The 25592-nt window shown below is 48.2% G+C and overlaps 7 protein-coding genes and 1 non-coding gene across 8 annotated transcripts; 4 read left to right on the forward strand and 4 right to left on the reverse strand.

Annotated features, from left to right (window-relative positions):
- Positions 1–39: 39 nt before the first annotated feature.
- BDW43DRAFT_298998 (Serinc-domain-containing protein) lies at positions 40–5335 on the reverse strand (the record flags this gene model as incomplete). Its single annotated transcript, XM_032044655.1, has 7 exons — positions 40–2987; positions 3050–3136; positions 3197–3293; positions 3798–4433; positions 4493–5081; positions 5153–5232; positions 5285–5335. The coding sequence occupies 7 exons, from the start codon at positions 5333–5335 to the stop codon at positions 40–42; spliced, it is 4488 nt and encodes a 1495-aa protein (XP_031902347.1).
- A 737-nt stretch (positions 5336–6072) lies between these two features.
- BDW43DRAFT_318372 (putative MFS transporter) lies at positions 6073–8278 on the forward strand (the record flags this gene model as incomplete). Its single annotated transcript, XM_032048692.1, has 8 exons — positions 6073–6153; positions 6228–6299; positions 6359–6491; positions 6552–6656; positions 6710–7328; positions 7384–7399; positions 7450–7567; positions 7629–8278. The coding sequence occupies 8 exons, from the start codon at positions 6073–6075 to the stop codon at positions 8114–8116; spliced, it is 1632 nt and encodes a 543-aa protein (XP_031902348.1). The 3' UTR covers positions 8117–8278.
- A 514-nt stretch (positions 8279–8792) lies between these two features.
- Positions 8793–9280, reverse strand: BDW43DRAFT_34657 (uncharacterized protein). The gene has a single exon (XM_032049945.1). The coding sequence runs from the start codon at positions 9175–9177 to the stop codon at positions 8911–8913; it is 267 nt and encodes an 88-aa protein (XP_031902349.1). The 5' UTR covers positions 9178–9280; the 3' UTR covers positions 8793–8910.
- Positions 9281–9383: 103 nt separating this feature from the next.
- On the reverse strand, positions 9384–12879 carry BDW43DRAFT_309377 (putative GATA transcription factor (AreB); the record flags this gene model as incomplete). The annotated part of the gene is made up of 5 exons (XM_032046692.1): positions 9384–10097; positions 10200–10388; positions 10771–10861; positions 11026–11393; positions 12823–12879. The coding sequence occupies 5 exons, from the start codon at positions 12877–12879 to the stop codon at positions 9384–9386; spliced, it is 1419 nt and encodes a 472-aa protein (XP_031902350.1).
- Positions 12880–13153: 274 nt separating this feature from the next.
- BDW43DRAFT_270511 (1-phosphatidylinositol 4-kinase LSB6) lies at positions 13154–16106 on the forward strand. The gene is made up of 2 exons (XM_032041339.1): positions 13154–14894; positions 14947–16106. Exons 1-2 carry the CDS (start codon positions 13401–13403, stop codon positions 15799–15801), a joined length of 2349 nt encoding a protein of 782 aa, XP_031902351.1. The 5' UTR covers positions 13154–13400; the 3' UTR covers positions 15802–16106.
- Positions 16107–17405: 1299 nt separating this feature from the next.
- Positions 17406–17493, forward strand: BDW43DRAFT_t81. The gene has a single exon. It is a non-coding gene; the product is annotated as a tRNA-Leu (tRNA).
- Positions 17494–17782: 289 nt separating this feature from the next.
- Positions 17783–22069, reverse strand: BDW43DRAFT_270512 (DEAD/DEAH box helicase). The gene is made up of 2 exons (XM_032041340.1): positions 20977–22069; positions 17783–20921 (listed from the first exon to the last, which is right to left on the reverse strand). The coding sequence occupies exons 1-2, from the start codon at positions 21710–21712 to the stop codon at positions 18133–18135; spliced, it is 3525 nt and encodes a 1174-aa protein (XP_031902352.1). The 5' UTR covers positions 21713–22069; the 3' UTR covers positions 17783–18132.
- A 2721-nt stretch (positions 22070–24790) lies between these two features.
- Positions 24791–25580, forward strand: BDW43DRAFT_270520 (uncharacterized protein). The gene is made up of 2 exons (XM_032041341.1): positions 24791–24958; positions 25012–25580. The coding sequence occupies exon 2, from the start codon at positions 25019–25021 to the stop codon at positions 25490–25492; it is 474 nt and encodes a 157-aa protein (XP_031902353.1). The 5' UTR covers positions 24791–24958; positions 25012–25018; the 3' UTR covers positions 25493–25580.
- Positions 25581–25592: the final 12 nt, after the last annotated feature.

Below are 25592 nucleotides of genomic sequence, written 5' to 3' on the forward strand. Positions count from 1 at the left end.
GATCGTAGTGTGAACAGATCCCTGTAGCCGAAAGTAGTCCTATTCCACATTATCCTCATCCTCATCTTCCCCGTCGCCCATTTCCTTCAAGTAATCCCTCCAGACATCCAATGTATCAGTCCAAGACCGACGATCCTCCGACTCACTCTCTTCATCGCCGTCGAACTCGTTATACTCGTTCCATTGTCCCAAACTCATCAAATGTCGCATGGTCGGTCGACCATGTGGGCAATTCCATGGTTTGTCGATTGTGCCCATGTTTCGCACCACCTTTGTCATTTGCTTCTGAGACAAATTCTTTCCAATCATGATACTGGACCGACACGCCCGCATAGCGAACATTTTTCGCACCTTACTCGGCCGTGGAACGTACATGTTCTCAGTTGCACTGTTAGCCGGCATTTCAGAAAGCAAGACGATGAGTTCCTCCAAATCCCGTACGCCGAAGACAATTTCCTTGCTCAGTGGTAATGAGACCAATTTGCACCTGCGGCCGATCGGTTCGTTCCCGCTATCGTCAATCTCCACGATGAAGCCATTCTTTTCCAGCGCAGTCTGATTCTCAATCACAATCTCCTCTTCGATCGCTGTTAGATCCAATTGCTTTGGCTGCACAAGCCGTTGGTTTTGCACCACAGTTTCTGCCTGGAGTCGTTCGAAGTTGAATTTCTCGTCTGAAGCGTGCTGATCGATAATGAAAAGTTCATCCTTCGAATGAGATGAAGCGTCGTCAGAGACACCGGCTGAGGATCGAGTGGCTATGATGAATCCCAGGTTAAACTGGCCAGCAATCCGCATCTTATCAAAATCATCTTTGGAGACAGTCAGTGACAAACGCTCCTCGACAGTCTCCTGTGTATCTCCAGCCTCAGCATCATTCTGAGAATGTGCAACACCCGAGCTGTGTAAGCGAAGGCTCTCCTGAAGTTTGTCCATTTGGTGCTGAATCTTCTGAAGTGATCCGTCGATGGTGCTCACTAGGTGGACTGTAGAATCACGATGGGTAGGACCCTTGTTCAGCTTGTTCGCACGGTTGACATTGCTTTCCTGTGGCAAGACAGCTTTTTCTTCTGCCTCTCGAATCAGCCGCTGGACTTCGGCTTCTTCGTGTTTCTTTTTCTCTTCATCGTTTAGCGTGTTTTCCGCTGGCGCGACTATTCGCTGTGTCATTGCAGGTCCGTCTTTAACGCCATCATCAGGTAGATCTTCGTCGTGTGAATGAATGCTATCTTGGTCTGAAGGATTGTAAGCTTGAGATCCGGTAACAGACTCGTCATAATCGATTTCTTCTTCCTCATCCATCGTCTCATCCTCTTCCTCCATCTCGTCAGCCTCACTGCTAGCATTGTGCTCTACCCGGGAACCGGGCGCTGCAAAATCTCTCATATGTTGCCCAAATATATTAGGGCGAGACGGGGTGTGTATACGTCTTTTCCGAGTTGAGGGGCTAGTAGTATCGACAAGTCCAATGTCACGTTTCTTGTATGCACCACTGCCTACCATGGATGTCACAGTCCTGTTTCCGATGGTGATTGTTGCTATCTCAGCTGGAGCTCGCCTCGGCCTCATTCGGTCGAATGCATTTTGTATAGTGTTAGGGGTCTCCATGGGTGACTGTCGTCGCCCTGTGATTGGCTGCTGTGAATGCGGGGGAGCACTACTCTGCGAAGTATTGTTGTTGTCGCGAATGTGCGAATCGCCATCAACGGGGCGCCCTGAAGGTACGCCCTCATCTGCACCTTGGGATGGTGCCCGCGTCGGGACGCTATTATCCGAAACGAAGAGCTGATCATCCTCTTCGACTGGTTCGGGTCTCGACATGATGGATGGATGTGGAGGTAAGGAAGTCGGTTCACGTGCAGGTTCTCTACCCCGGCAAGAAGATGAGGATATGCCCGCTCCGCCTCCAGGAGACGATCCAAGACCACTCAAAAGGCTCCTCATCCTATTCTGGGAGATGAGTCGGCTCTCATCATCCACTTGTTTTTCATCTGGCTCTGATTCCTCATCGGCCGCCACATCTGCACCTCCAGATGAAGACATGCGGGATAGAATGCTTGGTAATTTTGCGGACTGCGGTTTGCTAGTTGACTGCTTGATATTGCTGACCTGAGATTGGGGAACGGTCTGATCCGATGATTCAAACAACTGCATAAGCGAGGTTTTCAGAGATTCGATTAAAGCACCAGCATCGTGTAGTAGAATTGTACGCTTGTCGGGAGAAACGTTGACATCGTACGCATTCGTATCCATATGAAAGTCGGCAAACACAAACGGTGACTGAGACACATTAAAAGATTTGTAGACCTCGTTGAACGCCTTGGCTATCTGAGGCAACCCACAAGGACGAGAATTCACGAAAAACATCTGACGGTCAGGTGTTTGCCTGCCTTCCCCAAAGACAGGTTTAGAGACATGTCCCCGAACGCAAAGTTTATTCGATTCTCGCTCGTCTTCTGTAGATGCTCGCCTTCCAGCTACGGAGGGCTCAAATTCCAGGTTCAGCTCAAGGGGAATCAGGGCCAGTAAGGTCTTTGCGCCGTAAACGTTGGCAATGTTCTCCTTGGTTGTCTGGTTTCCATTCGTCGAGAAGACCACGACATTCCGCGTCTTTGCCACGGTGTTCTTGACGCTGAAGCGTACGCCTGTGCTGATGCAGGCATACGCATGAAGGAGATTCAAGACCTTCCCATATTCCCGTTTGATATTCTTTTCTAGCTCGCGGCGCCGTACGGGTAGTCTCTTGAACAGTCCCTCTACTGATACCGTCGTGCCCTTCTGACCTGCGACGATCTGCGTCTTCTTCAACTTCCCGGAAGCTTCGAAATCAAGACGGATCGCTTTGGGAGCTTGGTTGGCTTGGGCGGTGACAACATGGAAATCGGACAGGGCGCATAGGGACGATAGCGCTTCACCGCGGAAACCGAAGGTCTGTAGCCGGGATAGGTCCTCGTAGGAAGAGAGCTTCGATGTATAATGCTTGAGTGCTGGTACACAGCAGAGTTAGGTATATTCTTTACCAAAACATTAAGATAATTGGAAAAATTACCGAGGTTTTCGTAGTTCTCCGGAGATATTCCACTGCCGTTGTCTTGCACCTCAATCAGATCCAGGCCATTATTCTTGAATCGGACCTCTGCCACGAAAGATAACCAGTCAGTATGTTATAGTATAGATGGTAAAAGAGTGATTTTACCAATCGAAGTAGCACTAGCATCGAGACTGTTTTCGACCAACTCCTTCGCAACTGAGCAGAGGTCAACAATGACTTGACCAGATTGGATTTGATGAACCTGGAGAGAGGCAGCGCGCTTACGTTAGGGGATGCTCATTTGTAATTTTATAGAGCTCAGGCACATACCGAACGGGCCTCGATGGCCTTGATGGTCGCCATATTCATCCCATGACGAAAGGTGGTTGATGGGAAACGCGAAGGACGCGGTTGTTGGGGCCACTTTACGCGATGCCGCGATCACTAAGCATCAATCAATTTAATCAAGACTAAAACTTTACTTCGCTCTACCTTCGATCAACAATAATAATAATACACCGTGTCTCGTTTATCAATCTCATTCGGTAAACTACAAACATAACAGTCCCAAGAACAAAAATGCACCGTGGACATCGGGATAATAATTCACATGGCTATTGAACGCCCCAACTCCGCCGTATATTCAATGCTAGTCAAGGTGACCAACAATTTCTCAATACACACCGAAACGCTCAGGCAAGACCACTGGGGCAATCAAAGTCCATAGGTAGATCGCGTAACAAATCCAAGCGCTGATGATCTTCACCCAACTAGCCCAGTAAGAACGTCCGACAGGAGCAAAGCCATCGGTAGCGGTAGCATCGCCCTCAGTTTCCAAGTTCGCGGTGAGCAGAGTCGCCACCCATGTAGTAGCCAGGAAGAAAATTACATGGAACAGCGAGTAGTTATACTGCGTTGACCCTCGCTCATCGTCTTTCGTATCGTAGTCATCTGATTCATCGTCGCTTTCGTCGAGCGCACTGGCAGGTAAACTACCACTGGCCACGGCGGCACGAATAGCCTCGGCACGCATCTCGCGACGGGTGGTCGGTTGTTGGGTCACAAGACCATGCTCATTGTCATCCGTCCCTAGCGGCGAATAGTTGTGGCTGCCCTTGGACCCCAGCGCGAGTCCTTGAGTGGCTGCACGTGTTGTCGTATATGCGATGGTTGCCATTGTAAGAAGGGCGCCCACGACAATACTGGCCGTTCTTGTCCCGCGAGCGCGCACTAGTGGATTGCACTTGCGGTCATCTGGTTCCATTGAAACGGCCGACATAGTCAAGTACGTGCAATAAACGGTCACCATGGCTGCTTGCGCCAACCCTGCCCGCGGGTTGGATTCTTGTACGATAGGTTGAATGGACACGAAGGAAATGATCAAGAAAACAACGAGATTAACCTGTTTCGTCAGACAAGCTCTGATCAGATGATAGTAATTACCAAAGAGGAATAACATACCGTAATTGCGGCTTGATTCATGGCACATCCACTGTCAGCGAAGAAAACATACATCAAGACAGTCATTGCAATTGATGCAATGTACATGCCAATAGTTGAGCCAATGAGCAGCCCGCGCCAGAGTCGAGAGTCGCTATCCTCAATCTTCTGCAGACAGACCTCGGCCCAAGAGTGTGCCAGATCGACTAGAAGAATAAGTCCCAGCAATAGGAAGAGCATGGCGCAGAAAAAGGCAATGTAATTGCCATAGACGATAAAGAACGTTTGTGGGATGAAGAAGGACACGACCACCAAGGCAAGCCATAGAACGACCTTGGGACCCCAGAACCCATTTTGAAGGACTGCACGACCATCTTTCGATGACCTCACCCCCAGCAGGAATACCGCAAGGATCAAATGAAAGAGACCGAGGCCGAAGTTGATCCGGTGAACCGCCACCCAACCATGGCATTCTTTGTCACCGCATCGGATTGTCATATAGTCGAGAGTGAGATGTTGTAGCTTTTTAAGGGCCCATGGCGTGAGCATTATCCAGGAGACAATTGAATTGAGCAAGAGAATGAAGGCGTAGGCGATTCTCGTAGCCATACTGTAAATCCGGGCATCCGGGTGTCAATGACATATCATTCAAGCGCCTAACAAGAAACATGGGAGACTGACCTGTTTTGAAATTTCCCACATGCACTGCATACTGCCGAGCAAGTTGCTGCGCCGCAACATGAAGTTGCAAGGGTTATAAGCTGGTTCGACATCAGGTCCAGTCTCATCAGGTAGCAACGGAGATGCACGTACTGTGCCTGCACTTGGTATAGCCAAAAGTGGCAGAGATAGAAGAGCGCCCATGTCGTAATTATCCCCCTTTCCGGGAAAATGGACTCAACTCTTCACCAAAGGATATTTTGTGTATATACTAGTTGTCGGGGATTGTTCAAGGTTGATTGCCTGGAATGGTATGATATGATGTCGATGGAGATGAAAGCGACACAGAAGGCTCTCGCCGCCTTCGTCATGTGCCGATAGTGGATTACATAAGCGTATTGTCATCCGGCCGATAACGCTGGAGGATGGGATGGAGTACCTGACAGTACTTGTGTACCTTTACGTACCACGATTGGTACCTCACAGTACTTATTACCTTATCCTGGGGATCGATTACGAGTCCCAGCGATCACTTTGCTTCTTGTCGTCGCGTGCGTCGGGGGGTTATTCAATTTTCCCCTCTCCTGGGTTAATTATTTATTTATTTTATTTGACATTATTTTAATCATTTTTTCCCCTTCTCACATTAATCTTCTCACCTTTACATTCGTTGGTTTTGTGCTTATTTTAAATCCCGCTTTCCCTCCTATTTAATCCAATATCATCCCTTACTTTCGTTCATTCCTTTCCTTGAAAACTATCTTGACGTCTGTGACGTTGATAAGCTTTATCTTCTCCATTCGCCGAAGGAATCGGCATTTAAATTGGCTCCCCCCAGAGTTTCCCCCGTTCAATTCAATTGCTTCCCCGCGTTGTGTATGCGTAGGGAATAATACTATCTCCCTTTCTACCATCTGTCACAGCACCGTCTCAAATTCACCATGGCAGACTCAACTCATAAAACCAAGCGGATCATCTCCGTCGTTGCGGGAACATTAGTAGCTCTGGCCTGTGGGACCAATGTATGGACCCTATCCCTGTATTCAAGTCCATGAACTGGACCATATGCCAAAGAACCTTACTAATTGATTGACAGTATGCGTACTCAGCATGGGCACCACAATTTGCGCATCGAATGAAGATCTCATCAACCGAAAGCAACTTCATCGTAAGCTGTCTTATTTCCCTCGGAAAAACCGAATGTAAATTGATATTGACATCTCACAGGGCGCAGCTGGCAATCTGGGAATGTACGCATCGGGAGTTCCAATGGGGTTGTTAACAGATGCTCGAGGTCCACGGCTTACAACATTTCTGGGTGCTGTAGCCCTCGGAATCGGCTATTATCCTATATACTTAGGTTCGTCTGGTGTCCCCGACGCTGGAGCATTTCTGTACTGATCGTATTGGACAACTATAGCCTATGAGCATGGGAAGGGCTCGCTCAGTGTTGGTTTCTTATCCCTTTTCTCGTTCCTTACTGGCCTCGGAAGTTGCTCCGCCTTTTCTGCGTCGATCAAAACAGGTGTGTTGACCTCCATCTGACCGATGTTCGGAACTAAGGTCCATTAAACTCAGCCGCTTCAAATTTCCCCAACCATCGCGGAACAGCGACCGCATTCCCATTGGCGGCCTTCGGCTTAAGTGCCCTTTTCTGGTCTGCTGTATCGTCCATTGTATTCAAAGATGATACTGGCCGGCTTCTTCTTCTGCTGGCCCTGGGGACCTGTATCTTAAACCTCGTCTCCGTTCCCTTTCTTCGACTCATGCCCCCAACTGAAGCGTACATCCCGCTATCCCGGAACCGATCGCCAGGAGTAGAGTACAACCGACCGCACAGGACGAGGTCCGCTGATTTGCGTTATGTTCCAGAGGAGTCTGATGAAGCAGGTATGCAGAGTTCTAAAGCTTTTGAAACCCACCCCCAGATGCACGTAAGGTCGCAATCTCTCGCGTCGAACAACTCCCACCCTCCTCACCACAACCCCGACTTGGATGAAACATCATCGTTGGTATCCAAAAGCGCGTCGAGGCATTCTCGGGAGGTGGCGGACGAGGAAGATGATGCACAGTCTAATGTTAGCGTCGGCTCACCTCATCCAGACATTAGAGGCTTGGCGATGCTTCCCAGGGTAGAATTCTGGCAGCTTTTCTTGACGATGGCTCTTCTTTCTGGAATTGGACTGATGACGATCAAGTATGTTCTCAAACTATCTGACCTCGCTCAACTGTGACGCTAACATCGATGATAGTAATATTGGCAACAGCGTAAGATGTCCCTTTTACAGACATGTTTGTCCGCCTGCTAATCCCCGCAGGCCAAGGCGCTGTGGAAATACTACGATGATAGCGCCAGCTCCAGATTCATCCAACAGAGACAGGTCATGCATGTGTCCGTCCTGTCATTTGGCAATTTCGTTGGCCGACTTTGCAGTGGTATGTTAATTAGTGAATACCTATTGTCACGCATTTGCTAACCACCATCGCCACTCTCCAGGAATTGGATCAGATCTGCTGGTCAAAAAGCTCGACATGTCGCGATTCTGGTGCTTATTTATCTCGGCAGTTGTCTTCACCTTGACCCAACTAGCCGGAGCTGCCATCTCCAATCCACACCAATTGATCGTAGTGTCCGGATTCACTGGCATCGCATACGGATTCCTTTTCGGCGTCTTCCCGTCCTTGGTGGCTCATACTTTCGGGATCGGAGGCCTTTCCCAAAACTGGGGTGTGATGACCCTTGCTCCCGTTTTGAGCGGAAACGTCTTCAACTTGCTGTACGGCAGCATTTACGACCAACACTCTATAGTCGGTCCAGAAGGAGACCGGGACTGCCCCGATGGCTTGGGCTGTTACCGGACGGCATACTATACCACATTCTTCTCCGGGGTAGCTGGAGTAATAGTATGCTTGTGGAGTATCCTGCGCGAGAAGCAGGTCCACGGAGCGATTCGCAAGAAAGTCGAACATGACCGTCTTGCCTAATTTGGGGTCTATCCCGTTTGTTCAGACCGGGGCTCTTGGGCTTTCCAAAAAAAAAATTGACTGGCTAAAACGCTATCCTTGCATGTTTTGTTTCTTTCTTTTTCTTTCCCTTAGCAATTAATACCCAAGTCTGAGCGATATCTGCGATTATCTTGATATCTCATCTCCTATGTCATTACTGGGTTTATAGACGGATGGTCATTTATTGGGAGGCCAGTATCTTTGATCCATTGACTCATTCATTCTGCAATTTTCTTCAAATTCAGCGCTCCTTTGCCACATTCATGGGATAATGTCCCTTGCATATAGTGCAAATATCCAAAATCATGCGCGTTCAACTTCTGCCTTGCTAACACCATACTTTTCGGATACTATTAGTAAAGAGGGATGAGAGAGCCGGCCGACTGCCGCAATAGCCGAGGTAACTCTGGCGTTAAAAAGGCAACGTGCAATTGGTAGAAGATAATAGATAAACAGGGAAAGATAAGATAAGGGAGGCAAGGATAAATGGACATGTCGATCGGGCACCATAATACTCCTATCCACTGCTATATCCATAGTAGTAGCAGTAGTAGGGTCCCGTCACTGAAGAAAGAGCAGGTAAAAGAGGACATAACTAATAATAACACGGGAGAATAGAATGGGACGCAATTTTAAAGCAACAATAGAATCAAGTTTTCGACAGGGAATCTCCTCCTGATCTGGTAACAAGTTTCGTTTCAAGGCGAAGAATTCAATTACCACATAACCACTGCAGTCCTGCTTGCATTTCCCTCTCATCATCACCATAAGCCTCATCTCCGGCACTCTGAGAAGGCCGGGGCTAGGCTGTAGAACAAGCAATAACAATATAATATCGACTCATATGGGAATAGTGAACACATAAAAACTGAACAAAGCTGGCCCCAGTTGGTTTCCTTTTCTCTCTTGTCGTTTGATGAGAATTTTCGTAGCTCCGCGGTTTGCTGTCCTAAGGTGATCTCCTCCGTCCCGTACTGGAATACGAAACGCCTCCAGTAACCCAAAAGCGAAAAGGTGAAAAGCAAAAGAAAAAGCATCATAGAGCAAAGAATTGAAAGGTTAAAAGGAGAGTTATTAGTTTTAATCCGATATATATCCGGCCAGCTGACAAGACACGTAAAGGGTATCAAAAAGACCAAGGTAGATCAGAGAACTTAGCAAAGCGGTTGCACTTCTTCGTTGCCCACATCAAACGGGGGCCGAGGAGAATCACAACCCGTCGGTCGATCCCTGGAAGACCCTCTTGTTAGACGCTCCTTGGCGATTTAGTGGGAGAAGTGGAGGATTGATCTACCACGTCAGACAGTCTCATCCGTTTCGCTAAAGGCTCACCAGGACTGTCATTGCCCTCAAAGTGGCCATTTTGAGTCTGTTCTCCGACTTGATGTTCCAATTCAGAAACCCGACGCTTGAGGTCTTCTTCACGCCGTTGAGCTTCTTCCAAAGCCCGCTTGAGGCGCGATTCTGAGTCGCGAGCGATCATCTCGGACCGACGCGCCGCGGCGTCGCTCTGTTCGAGCTCTGTTACCCGGCCCCTAAAAAGATCATTGACGAACTCCAGTTCTCGCACGCGGGTCTTCAAAGATGTGTTCGCTGCCAGAAGTCCCTCCACCGTCTGGGGGGACTCATTATGGCGGTCCACAGCTGCAGATGTCGAGGTGGGAGACGGCTGGCGCAGTTGTCCGGACGGGAGCCCATTCGTCAGACTATGATCTCCCAGGGTAACGCTATCAAACATGTGCTGCGGCGCGATGTTGGAATTGTGCTGCGGCGGGAGCTGCTGTTGTTGCATCGGAGGAAGACCAGGCGTTTCTGTTCGGGATACTGGTGAGTTGGAACGATCCGAATGGCCCGGTGACATCTTCCGCGACGCGCGACGATATCCATGAGATCCAAGCGGGGGAGTACCGGCCTCTGATCTCGAGTTCGTGAGTCCATTTGCATCGACGGCACTGCTAGACTGATTTGGGCGATGAAGTATCAGCGACATGTAGCACATCGAGGTTCCCGCGTTAAGGCAAGCGACAATAAGACAAAAAAATTTTTCGGGTTGCTTGCTCACCTTGCGCTTCGGGCCCTGGCCAGCGGTCTTGACCCGGTTGCGACTTTTGATCACATCGGTCTTTAAGCTTATCGGACGGGGTCTTCCGTGGAGCTTCAGGAATAAGCCACAGGCGTTGCAGAGGACGGAGCCAAGTTCGTCCCGGCGCCACAAGGGTGTGGTGGATGTACCACAATTCTGGCACACAGGCTGTAATTGAGGGCGTTTTTGGTCAGCTAATGTAGTCGCCATGGTATTTTAAGGTGTGGGAATCGAGAAGGGACGGTGGAAGTAAACGGAGTAGATGAGTATTGGCGCTGATAATGACTGGAGGGAAAAGAGCGACGGTTGATAAGATCGGAGAGAGAGATTTGATGGGCTGGCGCGATAAGACCTGGGCACGCAGCGGGTGGTGCGGTGCCAAGACTCCATCGGCTGCTGATAACAGATTGGGAAGAACATTGCCAAAGAAAAATTCCCCAGGAAAAAAATAATAATAAAAATAAAATATGAAAAAAAGATGGGGTAGCATATAGATAAGAACAACAAAGATACGATAAGGTGAACCCTCAACCACATCCGCTTTACTTACCGGACTATTTCCTTGTCCCCCAGTAGTAGCGGCTGGAGATGATGTCGCGTATGTCATATTGGTCATGGGCTGCGCATTACCACCGGAATTCCTGTTCGCATAAAATTTTGTCAGTCACCCAGGAATTTTTTGTCGACATGATATGACCGTTCGTAGACTCCAAGAATACAAGCGTAAACCATGGGTACCCAAAGTCGGCCGCGATCACCGTCAAAACCGTGCATTACGCGACAAAAACGCAGTGCAAGTACATACCGCAGATTGGAAGTTGGGGCAGATGCGACCGACGCCAGAGCAGACAGTCCTGATAGCGATGGGCCAAGAGAGCCAGGGAAGCTGCCGCCGTTACTGTCACTGCTGCCAGGGCTTTTGTCCAGAGAACCAAACTCAGGTAGCGTCCCAAAGTACTGCGACGATGCCGAGGATGCACTCGCTACAGCGTCCGTTGTTGACTGACGGGAGGCAGATGGACTATCAATTGTAGAAGAATTGTTGTACTTGAGATCGTGGGACTGGGAAGTCGACGGCGAGGGAGGATGCAGGGCTGGGTCGATGGGCGACGCCCGGAACAAGAGTGAAGCCACTGTGAATGGTGTCTCTGAGAAACCCGTTACAAATCCGGCCTAAATTGACCGAACTGAGAGCAGTAAGAGACGATTAACGTATACGACCGTGAGGGATATTGCCGTCGTTCGGAAGGACCAGCCACGTAGAAAAAGGGAGGGAAGATACGGATTCCCAATTTTTTTCTTTTTCTTTCTCTTTTTTTCTAAACCCAAATTGAAACGACAATTGGAGGCTAGGTATACTGTAGAAATATTTCCTTTTTCCTTTTCTTAGCAATGGGTCGTTATAACAGAAGAGTAAAGTGAGGGAAGGAAGGCATTAACGGCTGAGATAGGGAGATTTCAACAGCCAGAGGGACAATGAAGAGGAAGTGATGATAAGGAGTAATTGATTCAGTTTGATTGGAAATAATAGCGAACCAACCAGAGGGGAAATAAGAAGAGCATACCTCTAAGTTCATGGGACAGAGAAGTCCAGTCGTGGGTGAGCAGTTCGTTACACGAGACGGGGAGAAAGTTGGAAGAGGTTCTCGAGAAAGATCGATTTGATTATCGGAATCGCTATCGCGCGTCCCTCGGACACTATCGATTGTTATTTATCGGCGGGAACAGCAATGCTTGGCTATCGTTAATAATAAAATGAAATAAACTTGATAAATTTGACCCTGTCTGCAGTCCAGTGTGGGAATTATTCGCTTCAGTTAACGTTATTTTCAATAATTTCTTGTGTTTTGGTCTTGATCTAGAATCACTATCTTGGCTATTATGAAGCTCCTTGGGGTTTTATTGCCTATTAACTCCTTCCTGCCTCCAGGACTTATGCGACTATGTATGCAACACGCAGGGCTAGGAATGGATGAGACGAACCTCCACGCGATAGTCGCATCTCACCCCTGCATCTCCCTTTGTTGTCCAGTCCTTAAGAGAATAGTACGAGAGCAGCTTGGTGAGGTAGAGGGATTTATGCTCCCTCAAGTAGGAAATCTCTGAAGTCAAGTCGAGATGACAGATGCAATGCCAGTACTCGCATAGTAAATAGAGATGGTAGCATTCCTCCGGTAAAATGACTAGGTAATGATCTTCAGGTAAATTGTCAATAGAGATAGTGACACTGACGTTCGACCCATGTCTCGTTGGAGTGATACATATGTATCGATCTCTCTGATACCCCATTCCAGACAGCGAACAAGACCCGAGACATGGACCGTGATGACCATCGATAAGGATACGAAGAACCGTGCCCAGAACTCATCATATCAACTGGGCAACGGTCAACAGCTGTCCGTCGGCTCCCTTCTGACAGTTATTATTAATATGTGATCGACTCTTCGAATGGTGTCTACTTATTTTTTACTACTATTAGAAACACATTTTCTTTCTGTTCAACTCAAGGTTTGCGTCTGTCATTTTCTTAAGCTGTATACCACTGAGAAACCTCTTGGACGACGGGAAGCACGACTGTATGTATGTGAGGCGTTCGGCTAACCATGGGCTGAATAACCGGTTCTTCAGCAAGTGCAAATGACGAGTAATCTCGAGTCATTGCCTAGCTAAGGGAGGGAGACGCAACGGAATGGGTATGAAGAGAAGATCTATTCGTTTCAGGGGCTTTTTTAAGCTCCGGTGGAGCCACACCGGGACAAGGACTGTGGCGGTGCGGTACGGTAAAGTACCCTCCCTGTGGCTGATTCCAGAGTGGCCATTCGCCTTTCCGCCCCATGCCGCGGGATTTAGTGGTACGGTACAGTACAAGTGTAGCCACTCTGTGTTGGCCATTTCCAGTGGATGACGGCGGATTGGAGGATCAAGTAAGTTCCCTTCTCTCACCACCTAATCTACAATTATTCCTCCCTCTCTTCCCTCCTCCGAAGGGTCTCTTCTTCCCATTACATATAATTCTCTCCTCTGTGATTGAGTGATGCCGTGATTGCATTTATTCTTCTTCTTCTAGTCCATTCTTTTACTTCCTTTCTTTTCATTGCCATTCCTTTCCTCCCCGTCGCTCTGCGTATGCAACGACTTGTATTCGCCTCCCGGCTCTTCTATTAGACCAACAAATACACCATGCCCAAAAACCGACCTGCGACCTCGGGTTATGCCCGTCTGGCCCAGGAAGAAGAAGATAGAGCCAATGATTTGTACGATTATTCAGATGACGATGACCTCCACGACCCGCTCAGTACGACCTCTCACTCCGCTCCCCGATATGCTCCTATCTCGTCTCGCGCGCAAATGGAGGCGTCCATTTTGTCATCCCCTCCTGAACACCGTAGGAGACCAAGCGGATACACACGCCGAGGCCGGAGGAATTCTGGAGTAGACATCAAGGCCATTAATGCGCGCCTCGAGCGGTGGGCCGAAGAAATCGCCTCCAAATTCAAAATCAACAAGGTCAAAGGGAAGACTTTGGAAGAAGAAAAGCTTGAAATCTACCATTCCGTTTTTCAGCCTCCGAATGGCGTCAGACCAATCTCCGTCGAAGAGCTTGAGTCAGACGAAATCGAAGGTGCGGCGCGAAGGGCTCGGGAGGAGTTTGAGGAAGTCGTAGAGAGTGTTCGTTCAGCCATACGGATGGGAATGCAACCTCGGATGATCTCTCAGGGAAGCTCTGGTAGTTATTTTGCGCGCAATGGTGAAGGCAAAGTTGTGGGGGTTTTCAAACCAAAAGACGAGGAGCCCTATGCGTCGCGCAATCCCAAGTGGACGAAATGGATTCATCGAAATTTATTCCCATGTTTCTTCGGTCGAGCGTGCCTGATACCCAACTTGTCCTATGTCTCCGAAGCAGCTGCCTATGTACTCGACTCTCGTTTACGTACCAATCTCGTCCCTTACACTGATATTGTGTGGCTATCTTCTAAGTCATTTTACTACGACTTCTGGGACCGGAGGAAGGCATGGATGGGCAAGAAGCCCCTCCCTCCTAAGGCAGGCAGCTTTCAAGTCTTTCTTAAAGGGTATAAGGATGCGAATCTCTTTTTGCGCGACCATCCCTGGCCAGATCAGACCAATACTGGCTTTCGCGCGGAAGATGCTCCCAAGCGCAAGAAGCGTCCTTGGAACGAGGCCTGCAGACCTTCCGGAGTGCAGTCGGATGATGAAGATGAGGAATTCGAGAACGGCTATCTACAAACCCCGTCACCAAGGGAGCAGAGTAGGGAGCGACGGTTCTACTGGACTGAGGGTCTCAAGCAGTCATTTCGCGAGGAGTTGGAGAAATTGGTGATTTTGGACTACATTATGCGCAATACTGACCGTGGGTTGGATAATTGGATGATCAAGATTGATTGGAACACTGAAGAGGTGTCTATCGTCGCTGATCCACCGAAGCCTAACGGGGCTCAGCACGACGATGACGATGAACACCTACCTCCCGCTCGTCCTGTTTCTGTCAACACAGAGCGCACAGGCACCTCTCCCCTACCTTATAGGCGACATGAGGCGATGGTCGCAGTGAGTCGCACCGGCACTCCTCTTAACTCATCGGAACCCCAAGCGTCTATTCAAATCGGAGCCATTGATAACAGTTTATCCTGGCCGTGGAAACATCCTGATGCTGTAAGTACACTGTAGTCTAGTCTAGTCGCATCAAGTCGCTAACACTCCCCAGTGGCGAAGCTTTCCGTTCGGCTGGCTCTTCCTTCCAGTGTCCTTGATTGGACAGCCCTTTTCTCAAAAGACTCGGGATCATTTCTTACCCCTTTTAACCTCGACCGCCTGGTGGAGTGGTACTCAGATGGCTCTTCGGCGCGTATTTGCCCAGGATGACGACTTCAAAGAGAGCATGTTTGCGAGACAGGTTGCAGTTATGAAGGGGCAGGCTTGGAATGTTGTGGAGACATTGAAGCAGCCCGACCATGGGCCCCTAGAACTCACGAGAAGAACTCGCGTGTGCGTCTGGGACGATCTGGTAGATGTTCCTGTTGCAATCCCTCTTCGTGGACCATCGACGGAAGCCCAAAAACGCAAGGTGAAGAGCTACGAGAACTACGATTATGACCCAGACAATGAAGAGATGGATATTGGAGCATCCATGTCGCTGGGTACGGGTCCTGAGAATGATCTCCTGGGCCTGGGATTATCCCCGAATGAGTTGCCCAACCCCAACCGGTTTGAATTGTCCCGCGGCCGATCTTACGAGCCTAGCGCAAGAAGAGCTCCAAACGGCAGTCCTGCCACTATTGGTGATTACCGGGTTGATCAAGATAGTATTGATGGCTTAATTCAAGGGCGAAGTGTAGACCAAAGTTGGCCATCGCTTCCCCCTCGGCCCGGGAACAAACATCAAAAACACAGTTCGATATCCAGTGGGCGCGGTCAAGCGCAGCTGATCTGGAGTAGCGACGATCTCGAAGGAGATCTTGGATATGCCGCTGCTGAGGGGATGGAAGGGAACCAGCGTAAGGTGATCGTGGAGCGATTGGAAGCCGTGAAGAGCAAGAATCCAGTCTTCACCTGGTGCTGATGATATTCCCTGTACTCCTCTCGTCTCTTGTCTTTTCTTTTAGCCTTGAAGGTTTCATTTCTTCTGTTCATCTGTCATCATGATCCTGATATCAATTTTTTAATTTAGCGTGTTATGGCAAACGGCATGAGGAGTCCTTGTTGCTGCAGGGTGCAGCCTTGGTTGGGAAGAATTCACCTCCATGTTTGTATATAGACTTGATATCGCCTCCCCCCCGTAATTTATCTTTCCACTTGATATAGATGCATTCGACGGCGTTAGAATATGCAATCGATATCACAATATATATTCGAATCGAATACTCGATCAGGTTTCTGTATTTCAGTGTCTTAATATATAAAAGCAACAACACCATAGAAGACAATACTTCAACTTTCTCACTAAGGCACGGTATATCTTAGCACCCTCAACCACCAATTCCAACTGCTCTTGCCCCGCGAATAGTAAACGTAGGTAATAAACACCCCTTGACATGCATATGCAGAACACTTAGCCCCGCCAAGAAGCCAGCGAGATAATCACTGCGCAGTGACCTGTCACATTTTGGATGAGGCCACAGCTGATGTATACGTCGATCAGTGAGACCCACGTTTTACTGAATATGTATATGCATTTTATAGGCGCTAGTAGGATATAGCTAGCTATTTGGTGAGGATAGGTACTTGGCAATGGACACAGCTTTAGCTAACTGTGTTCAGGTGTCAGTGGGAAAACTGGCTGACTATCAACCCAGTCAGAAGCATGGTTCTGTTCAGTAGATTCATGCGGTACAATGATGTTAGTTGAAGAAGTAGAAACCGTTGAATTCGACTCGAAATTTATGGCGATTAGCACTGAAGTCGATATAAATTTCACACCCGTATATATGACGAGACGACGGCTTAAAGATCTAAAACGGCATTCGGTCGGAGGGCTATTCATTCCGTAGGATAGTTCGTTGATAGACATGTTCGAACGCATAGGCAGCATAGTGTCTCCGGTCTCTACATATCTTGAGCGAAAGGTGAGTAAATCCATAGGTCGCCTTGTAGTGTTCAACAAGCATCCTTAGGGGACGCTGTCCCTCCAGTCATGGTAAAATAGGCAATATAAAGAAGCCGCAATAGACTTGGAGGTAGAGCATCCTGGCAGTCGGGTGTGTATATGGGTTATAAAGCGTACCAATAATCTCTTTATCTTCCTGGAGACCCCCGTGAGGGCTTGTAGATGACAAGGGAAATATGAAATAAAACACCGAGAGTACGGAAGAGAGTCGTGAAAGAGAAAGGAAGACTGAGCCGGGCTGTTCAGCTCTGAAAGTCCATAAGCTTAATTGAGTCTTCTACTATATAGAGAGCTCATGCAGCCATCATGCTATGCTCTGATGACTGGTCTAGGCTCCTTGGAGAAAGCTTCGGCTTGTAATGGCATCTATCAAATTCTAATCAAAAAAAAACCCACAAGTGACCGAGGCCTATCTCCGCCAGATCTAGAGGTCTGCTATGAGCAAAAAAAGATAGTTTGCAGCCTGCAGTTCAGAGTAAAGATGAAGAAGGAGATAGGAATGCCATTATTTGTTTCTTTCTTTATATACATTTTCTGAAGAACGCTTACCATCACAATACGGCAAGGTGGCCGAGTGGTTATGGCGCTGGTTTTAGGTTTACTAATCACCAGTGGGAAACTTCGCGGGTTCGAATCCCGTCCTTGTCATATATTTTTTCTTCTGAGAACCTTTTTTCATTGTCTTATTTTTCACCATTCGTTCCTTCCAGTATTATATCGTAATGTACGTATATGCCCCAATTATCGTCGGTGGATTTGCTTGTTTGGCATCCAGAAAATTGTGATCTATCTGATATTCCCTCCGCGGCACGGTGAGTTGCAATCTGCACAAGGTATAAATATAGCTGTCTGGAGAAGGACCCATGGATGGGATAAAGAGCAACAGTGTTATTCTAAGATTTTCCGGACATCATATTCTGGTTGGCCAATGATCGCAGGATATTGCTACTATAGGACTTTATCGCCATGGAAGGAGAGACTTATCAGGAATGTAGCGAAGTCTTGATTTGCATTTATCCGTGTATCACCAATGCTGTCTAGATCTTCTGTGTTCATCACAAGCGCCAGCAAAACGAAATGTAGGACAACATGGGACATATTAACGCCGTGTGTAAATCAGTGGGTATCAGGTATTATTCATGTTTGTACTAGTGTGGGTGTCCGTCTCTATGGTATCGAGATTTAAAGTTTGACGCAGATAGACAAATGGGGAGGGGAGCCAGAAAAAAAAAGAGGAAAAAAAAATAAAACCAAAATCGGGTAAGAGGGGGATGAAGGGGATTGGTATCATTTGAAAAGACTTCGATATTCACTCATGCGTTGCTCCTGTACCTCTCTTTTATCAAGCTTCCTTTGGTTCAAGCTCATATCGGCCAACTGTTGCTTTTTCTTGGCCAGCTCGAAGATCTTCTCTTCAATACTATCCTTCATGAGGAACTGCACGGTAGTCACCTCGCGTGTCTGCCCGATCCGATGCACGCGATCGATAGCCTGTGCCACTGCTGCAGGGTTGTACTGAGGTTCCATGATATAAACGCGGGAAGCGGCGGTCAAGTTGAGACCCACGCCACCAGCTCCTATAGTCGCGAGGAGGACTGTGGTGTCATCATTATCATGAAAGTCCTGAAGGGCCTTGTTGCGCGCCGACAGAGTCATCGTCCCGTCCAGACGGGCAAAGCCCGTGAGATCGTTATCTCTTAGCGCAATCTCGATCAGGTCCAAATGCGAAGTCCATGCAGAAAATACTACACTCTTAATAGGACGCTCATCCTTCAGACCCTTGCTCTCCTCTGCCGCCTCCAAGAGATGTGTCACCAGCGCCTTTGTCTTCGTATGCGGTCCTTCGTACTCTCCAAGGACCTTCGCTTGCTTTCGACTCTGCTTAGCTTGAGCTTGGCCCATCATATATTCTTGTAGCCCACCAGGGGTGATGGTAGAATATGAAACCGGGATCCATCCATCACAGACCTGGCATTTGATGTCGTGTGTTGAGGACCCAGGTTGGCTGTCAAATGCCTGTTTCCAACCAGAGAAACATTCAGGGCAAAGGACGTCAAAGCAAGGAAGGATGATCGCCAATGGTGCTTGCCGGTCCGTAGCGCCGGAATCAGCATTTGGCTCTTCGAGACGTTTGCTACATAGAGCACACATATCTGCTGAGGACTCCTGCATCAACGTAAACATCTCGTATGCCTTTTTGTCGACTAGATCCGGTGCTTCGTTCCCGCCTTCTTCGAGGTCAATAGCGTCATCAACGCTCATACCCTTAATTCTTGCGCGCTCATTACTGTCGAGAAGCTCTTTGCCATGGGCACTGACTTGGCGTAGAATTACCATTGCCTTTAGAATGTGATGATACATTCGACCCTTCAACGCTGTCTTATCCTCGCCGGCAATCACTCTCATCATCACGTTCGATTCTCTTCGGAAAAGCTCATGCAGCTGTCTCTCTTTCTCGGAGAAATTAAGTGTTATGATCTTATCGTGTCGGGCAGGAATATCAATCTTATCCTTGACACGGCGCAATGTGAAAGAATCCACAAGCACTCGCAAGCTTGCTAAAACAGTAGCATCTCCAGTCTTAAATCGGCTGAGAATGTGGATTCCGAACTGCCCCCGGTCATCGTAAGGATGCAAACCAAGGAACTTGGTCACCGAAAGAAGGTCATCTAGACGATTCTGAATGGGCGTCCCAGTTACAGACCACTTACGCTGTGAGTTCAGCTTGAAGATAGCCTGGGTCTGTGCTGCGCTCTGCTCCCGTATAGTATGCGCTTCATCTAGGACAATTCGAAACATGTTCATCTTGGTTAAAGGGCTCCCAGGGCTCCGCCTTGATCCTCTCCCAGAGAGCTCGCTGAGGACAATGCTGTAGGTCGTGATAACTAAGTCATATTTAGACAGCTCTTCAACATCCGTAATTCTCGATTGACCGTGGAATACATGGTAGGATATGGCATTTTCTTTCAGGTGCTCCTTGACTTGGAATGTCCAGTTATTGACAGCACTCAGAGGAGCCACCAGAAGTGTTGTTTTAGTGTTGCGGATGCCCGGCAGATTTTGAATAAGGTCCGTAGGTGGTACCATGTTCGCCCACTCGCGAGCTTCTGTCAAAGAAGACACGACAAGTGACAGGATGCTCAATGTCTTCCCGAGACCCATCACATCCGCTAAAAGACCACCTAGGCTCTGCGGGGGCTCATCGTCACGTACGATGCCACTTATGATCTCTCGATACCGCTTCGTCCCGTTCTTCCCGTATTCTAGCCTCCAAAGTGAATTATTATCCTCCTCTTTAGGCCCAAATTTGCGCGGCTTTTCCTTTTCTGTCATAAACCAAAGCGCCTGCTTTTGGTGGCGTAGCAAAGGGGTTGACAGAAGTGAAGAAGGTTCCATTTCAGGTATGTTTTCCGCACTCTGAAGCTGATCAAACATCTTCATTACTGCATCATTCACTTCTTCTGCAGTGCGGACTTCATAGTTGGTACCTGGCCGGCTCCTCGCAGCCACGGCTGGTAAGAAGGACGCAGCCGCTTGGGCGCGCCTTCTCTCTGCGTGAGGATTGAACACTGGAACACCTTGTTCTACAGAAAACGGGGTACCCAGCCAGACATTATGCTGTCCTAGATGCTTCCCGACTAGCTCAGCATCCTTCCTAAGGCCGTACAGATTAATAGACGCCCGATACAGAGCTGAGCAAGGTGCCCACGGCCATTCGTTTGCCACTCTCCTTCGAACATCCAACCGAGCGGTGATGTCTATTTTTAAGACAGGCGAATCAAGAAGAGGGGTAATCACGGCAGCGGTGTTTGCATCTATAGCGCCAAAGAATTTTCCATGAGGGTCTGCAACCTCGATCCGGTTGTTGCCTTGTTTTGCTCGGCGATGCACTCCTAGTTTGATTGAGGGCCAATCGTGTGCTGAGTCGCCAAACATCGTTTGAGCTGCGGGCTTCGGGACTAGCACCGCCTGCACCATGGCATTTTCTAGCTTGCCATAGCAGACTCTCTGAATGCTTAGATTGTTAGATCCGGTGACCTGTAAGTCATCGTCATCAGTGGCTCCAGCGGAGGAATCTATCACATTTATTAGCAAATAACCTCCTAATGCAACGCACAGTTATGTTCGCACCGATCGTCAAGTCGACAACATTAGGGGTAACTGGTGTGGAAGCATTCGACTTCTCTTCACCGTTCTTCACCCATTCACCTAACGCGCCGGTCCCAGAGGATGTAAATAACGCCTTCTTTCCACTCTGGTCCAAATCCTTCTCCGTCTTAACTCTCTTATAAGGTTGGGTTGCGCGTCGTTCCACGCCATATATATTTCCGATGAGATCCCCATGGCGCATGCCATCGACATGGGTAGAATTTCGCTTTCCTTCAGCAATGTCCTCCTGTGCGCTAGTGAATATCACGTCGACGTCAGGCTCACCGTAATCAGCCCTCTGAAGTGACGACCTTGCACTATCCTCACTACGTGAAGAGATCGACTGAGGTCGTGATCTCGACTTCGGGCTGGACTGATTGGAGGTCTGTCGACGTTGCGGGTTAAGAAGACGATGTGCCGCAGAAACCGTACCTGCCGGCGCAGTGGATGAATTTGAGCTACCTGAATTCTGGGAACCTGTCTCGTGGAGAGGTGAGCTTCCTGTACCGATCAGGGTTGGATGTACGAAGATAGGGTCTTGTGGAGGAGAGCAATCTCTAGACGATAAGGGAAAGGGGGATAGCTCATCTGAGGCCCCGAAAGCCGTGCCTCTCTGGATTTTTGACGGAAGAAAAGCAGTTTCTGGGTCGTTACCATCGTTCTGAAGCTGCTTCCTGTGGGCCCGTGGGTCCAACAGCATGGCGGCGTTAGATGCCATAGTGCAAGCGTCTTATGCAGGTATCCGAGACAAGTCTGCGAGTTTAGATCTTAGTCGCGTAGTACAGACAAAGAGAATCAACGGTCGAGACGGAGAGACTCGATGGCGCTAAGAGCGATCGAGGGATCCGTGAAGATCGCGACCGGACGAGAGGCTGAAACATAAGATTTGGCAGGTCAGGACGATATGAAAGGTAGACACGGAGCACAAAGTGCAGTGGGAGACTTGTGGAAGCACTCTTATTGCGCGCTCCACGTTCGGGCTTTCCAGCCCTGTCGAGAGCAGGGTGGAAGAACGAGAGGAAGAAGCGATGGACGAAAAAGTAAAGAGAGGGGGGTTGAAAAGCAGAAGAGGGACTTCTCTCCGCCTTGGACGATATCGCGATAAGATCAATTATCAAATCACCACAGGATTGAAATCGCCTGCATCTGTGGTCACGCGCTAACCTACAAGAGGAAGTCCCGTTCGTCCCTTACCTCACCTTCACCCTCACCTCAACGAGACAACACATTGGAACAACGTTCAAAGATAGTTGATAAATGTGTTTGATCTCATGCACTGATTCCTTTTAACTAGCACATTCTACGCCGCCTTAAGGGAGAGATCATCGCCCACCTGTCTCTATGAGAGGAATATATATATGCAGTTAGTGACACCCTGATTGCATTCATGAAAAAATATACTTCGGTTGCTTCAGAAGTAAAGTAGTCCCACGAGATGCCTGCTTGCTCAGGAATACTCAGGGCATTTCCATCAAATACTTTGCTTATATCCGGCCGTAATTATAAACTAATTATTTCCTTACAGCTCTGCGGATGTATGTGGTGTAGCACACTACTACTGATCATAATGCCACATTGCTATTGAAATGAGCTTACTCAAAGAATTCATTAGCTGCTCTACGTGGCCTCCATAGAAGCCACATAATGTCTCGGAATTTCAAAGAGTTGCTCCGCCCGTGGACAGAAATTGTCCTAAAGTCGCCTTTGAAGATGGACGAAACGACAGTGGTCTATTACTAGAGGGAGTGGGCATTATAGCAATCCAAAGAATGAGGTTATGAAGAGTCAACCTGGACTCTTATGCGATGCAATCTAGATCCTGGGCCTGAAATGACTTGTTTATGCGCTCAGCCTGGCCGGCTCGCAGGCCCGTACTGGTCCAAGAACGGCCTTGTTTGCTCGGCCTGCTATTCTTTTCAAACCAAACCAGATAGTTCCTAACCATAGCCGTCAACCCCAGTCAATCGTTTCGCAAGTATTGAGCGCCCTTGATATCCTCTCATAGCTTAATGACAACGCTCCTTTCAAAACAACCTCAGGGAAGCCTGCTCCCGTGGTGGTCAATTTTCATATGACAGCCTGACATAAGCCATCATAGAGACGCTCTGGTTACACCGAAGACCCATCATTTCGGGTTGTAATGTTGCCGTATTCTTGATCAGGGTGAGGGTCCATTCAGAGAAGTAGGGCCACGATTCCTCAGCGTCTCGTCGCTGTTCTCGCGATTTTTCAGCAAGATGACGATACCATCTCTGCCTACAGGTCGGGGACATATGAGGAAGGGCCGCAAGAATCTTTTGATCATCCTTTCTAAGGCGCTTTTTAGCTCCTTTGAAAGAATATTCTAGATCAAGAATCCATTCTGCCTTTGCTGTAATTTAAAATCAAGAGTAAATTCTGGAATATTTTTAAATAACTTAACCGTACAGATATCCTTTGACGATGCTGAACTGGATCATAGGCGACTTCTTGACGGCTCCTCGCTTTCCAATCTGGTTTCCAATCATCGGATCGTTTCTTGAAGATTCTGAAGAGTTTCGCTTTCGTTTTGATCATGGGTTCCAGAAGTCGTTTCCGGGATAGTTCGAAGCGAAGGTTGCATGTCTTCCTCATAGGTTCTTGGAGGAGACGATACCTCACCATCAGAGGTTCGCGATAAGGGAGTCATAGGCATCCTTAGGTGGTTGATAAGAGGAAGAATCAGAATTGTCAATGGTATCTACTATTCAGGTTAGAGGGTCTGTCTACTGGTGAAGGATGCTTAGCCTAAAGGAGATAGAAAGATCAACGGTAGGCAATAGATAATATTCAGACAGGGGACTGATTCTTGACCTCCTACTACTAATGATTCGCTAATTTATAGCTGAAGGCTCTACACCTAAAGGACCAAGAATCCCCATTGAGATCCTGACCATTGGGTGGTCCGATATTCTTCATCGGTGGCCATTTGGGGCCCGATTTGTCCATGCACATCGGTCAGGGTATATTGTACGATTATCAGGCCGAATCGCTATTCAATATGTGATCCGAAGGGTCAGATTTCTTGTATAAACTTTGCGTTGCCAGAACGTCGTCAGGGTTGGATCAGGGTTGGACATCAATTAAAGCCTTGCATCCCTACCCAACACATCGGGGTGATAAATTTCGATAAGCATTAAGCGGTGATGATGATCCACCGTCAATACTATCAACAAGGGGAACAGTCTTCCCTCCACCACCTTCTTCCACTTCTTGCAACGTCCGATGTAGCCCTCAACGCTGGCTGCCATGCTTAATGTTATAGATGTCAGCGTAAAGTCAGCATCAATTCCACATAGTAAGGAAAGCTCATAGAAGAACCGAGTCTAGACCTGTGAGTACCTTTATTCCTGGTATCAGGGACATGCGTAACTTGTGGCGTTCTGCCCCCTCTTCCTGGAGCTGAAACAGCCTATCTGAGAAGTCAGCGAGGCTGAATCTAGTGTTCGGACAAATCGACTAATGAGTTAGAGACTCTTTGTAATAAGAACCTGTGCATTTACATGGTCGTTTAGACATCAATGGGGGTTTTGAAGCATTGCATATATGACCCTAGATAACGCTGAGACACTCAGCATAAGGCCGGGACTGCTGGCTATGTCTCTAATGTAACATTGAGCCCCTGGTCTCTTAAACTGCTAGATATTAAAACCTAGAGCAGCTCATTGGTTGACTGGTATGTGCGTGACCCGATTGGAGGCTAAATTCTGACTCCTTCGAGACTAGATAAGCGGCGACCTTTCTAGTCTCCGAGTGGGACGCAAGCTCGTCATTTAAGAATACATTGAGCATCCAACAGCTCTCTTATGACCCAGATATTCATGGTTCCAGCTTGCAACCTCGTTTTGCTTCAGCCTTGACCCCAGAATCTTTAGTATATACTGCGATCATTTCAGATAGGGAGATTCGATTTCCATTTTGTAGATCTAGAGACTGGAAAACTCACGTAAGCGACCTCTGTTTATCTGCTATTGACTTCACCAACTAAGAATTCAGCAGTCCTAAAATGACCCTAAAACATCTTCACAGAGCCCTCGTGCTATTACTTTTAAACCTGGCAACCAGCCTCGCAGCATCAATTACCAGATACACCGTACCCATCAAACCAGGAACCCTAATCCTGGAGACGCGCCAACAGCTCAACAACATGGCAACCGCGTACTCAATGGGGACCTTAGATGATACAAATGGCGGATACTATCTGCTAGACCGGGATCGTAGCATTCTGGCTGTGGCAGCAGATAGCCTGTGCGAAGAGCTCGACGCTTCGATGGCATCCGCAAAGAGAGTCTACGAGCAAAAGGCACGTTCAGAGCTATATGGTGGAGAGTTCCGGGAGTTTCCTATCCAGGGCGCTGAGGGACTACGACTGAATGCTGTGGAGAACTCTTGCTCTCATCCTCGTTGCTATACACACGCGCTGTGTGAAACTTATAGTGATTGTTTTGTGTGTTCTTCTAATCATCATTGGTGTTATTAGGGTTGTTTTGTTTGTGGAGATAGATCTGAAATGGAGAGAGGAGGAAGTAATGTCGTATTGTGGGCTAAATGGAATAAATGACTGTCCTTGCGTTGCAAAT

The sequence above is a fragment of the Aspergillus alliaceus genome, assembly GCF_009176365.1.
Source record: "Aspergillus alliaceus strain CBS 536.65 unplaced genomic scaffold BDW43scaffold_12, whole genome shotgun sequence".
Taxonomy (NCBI): Eukaryota; Fungi; Ascomycota; class Eurotiomycetes; order Eurotiales; family Aspergillaceae; genus Aspergillus; species Aspergillus alliaceus.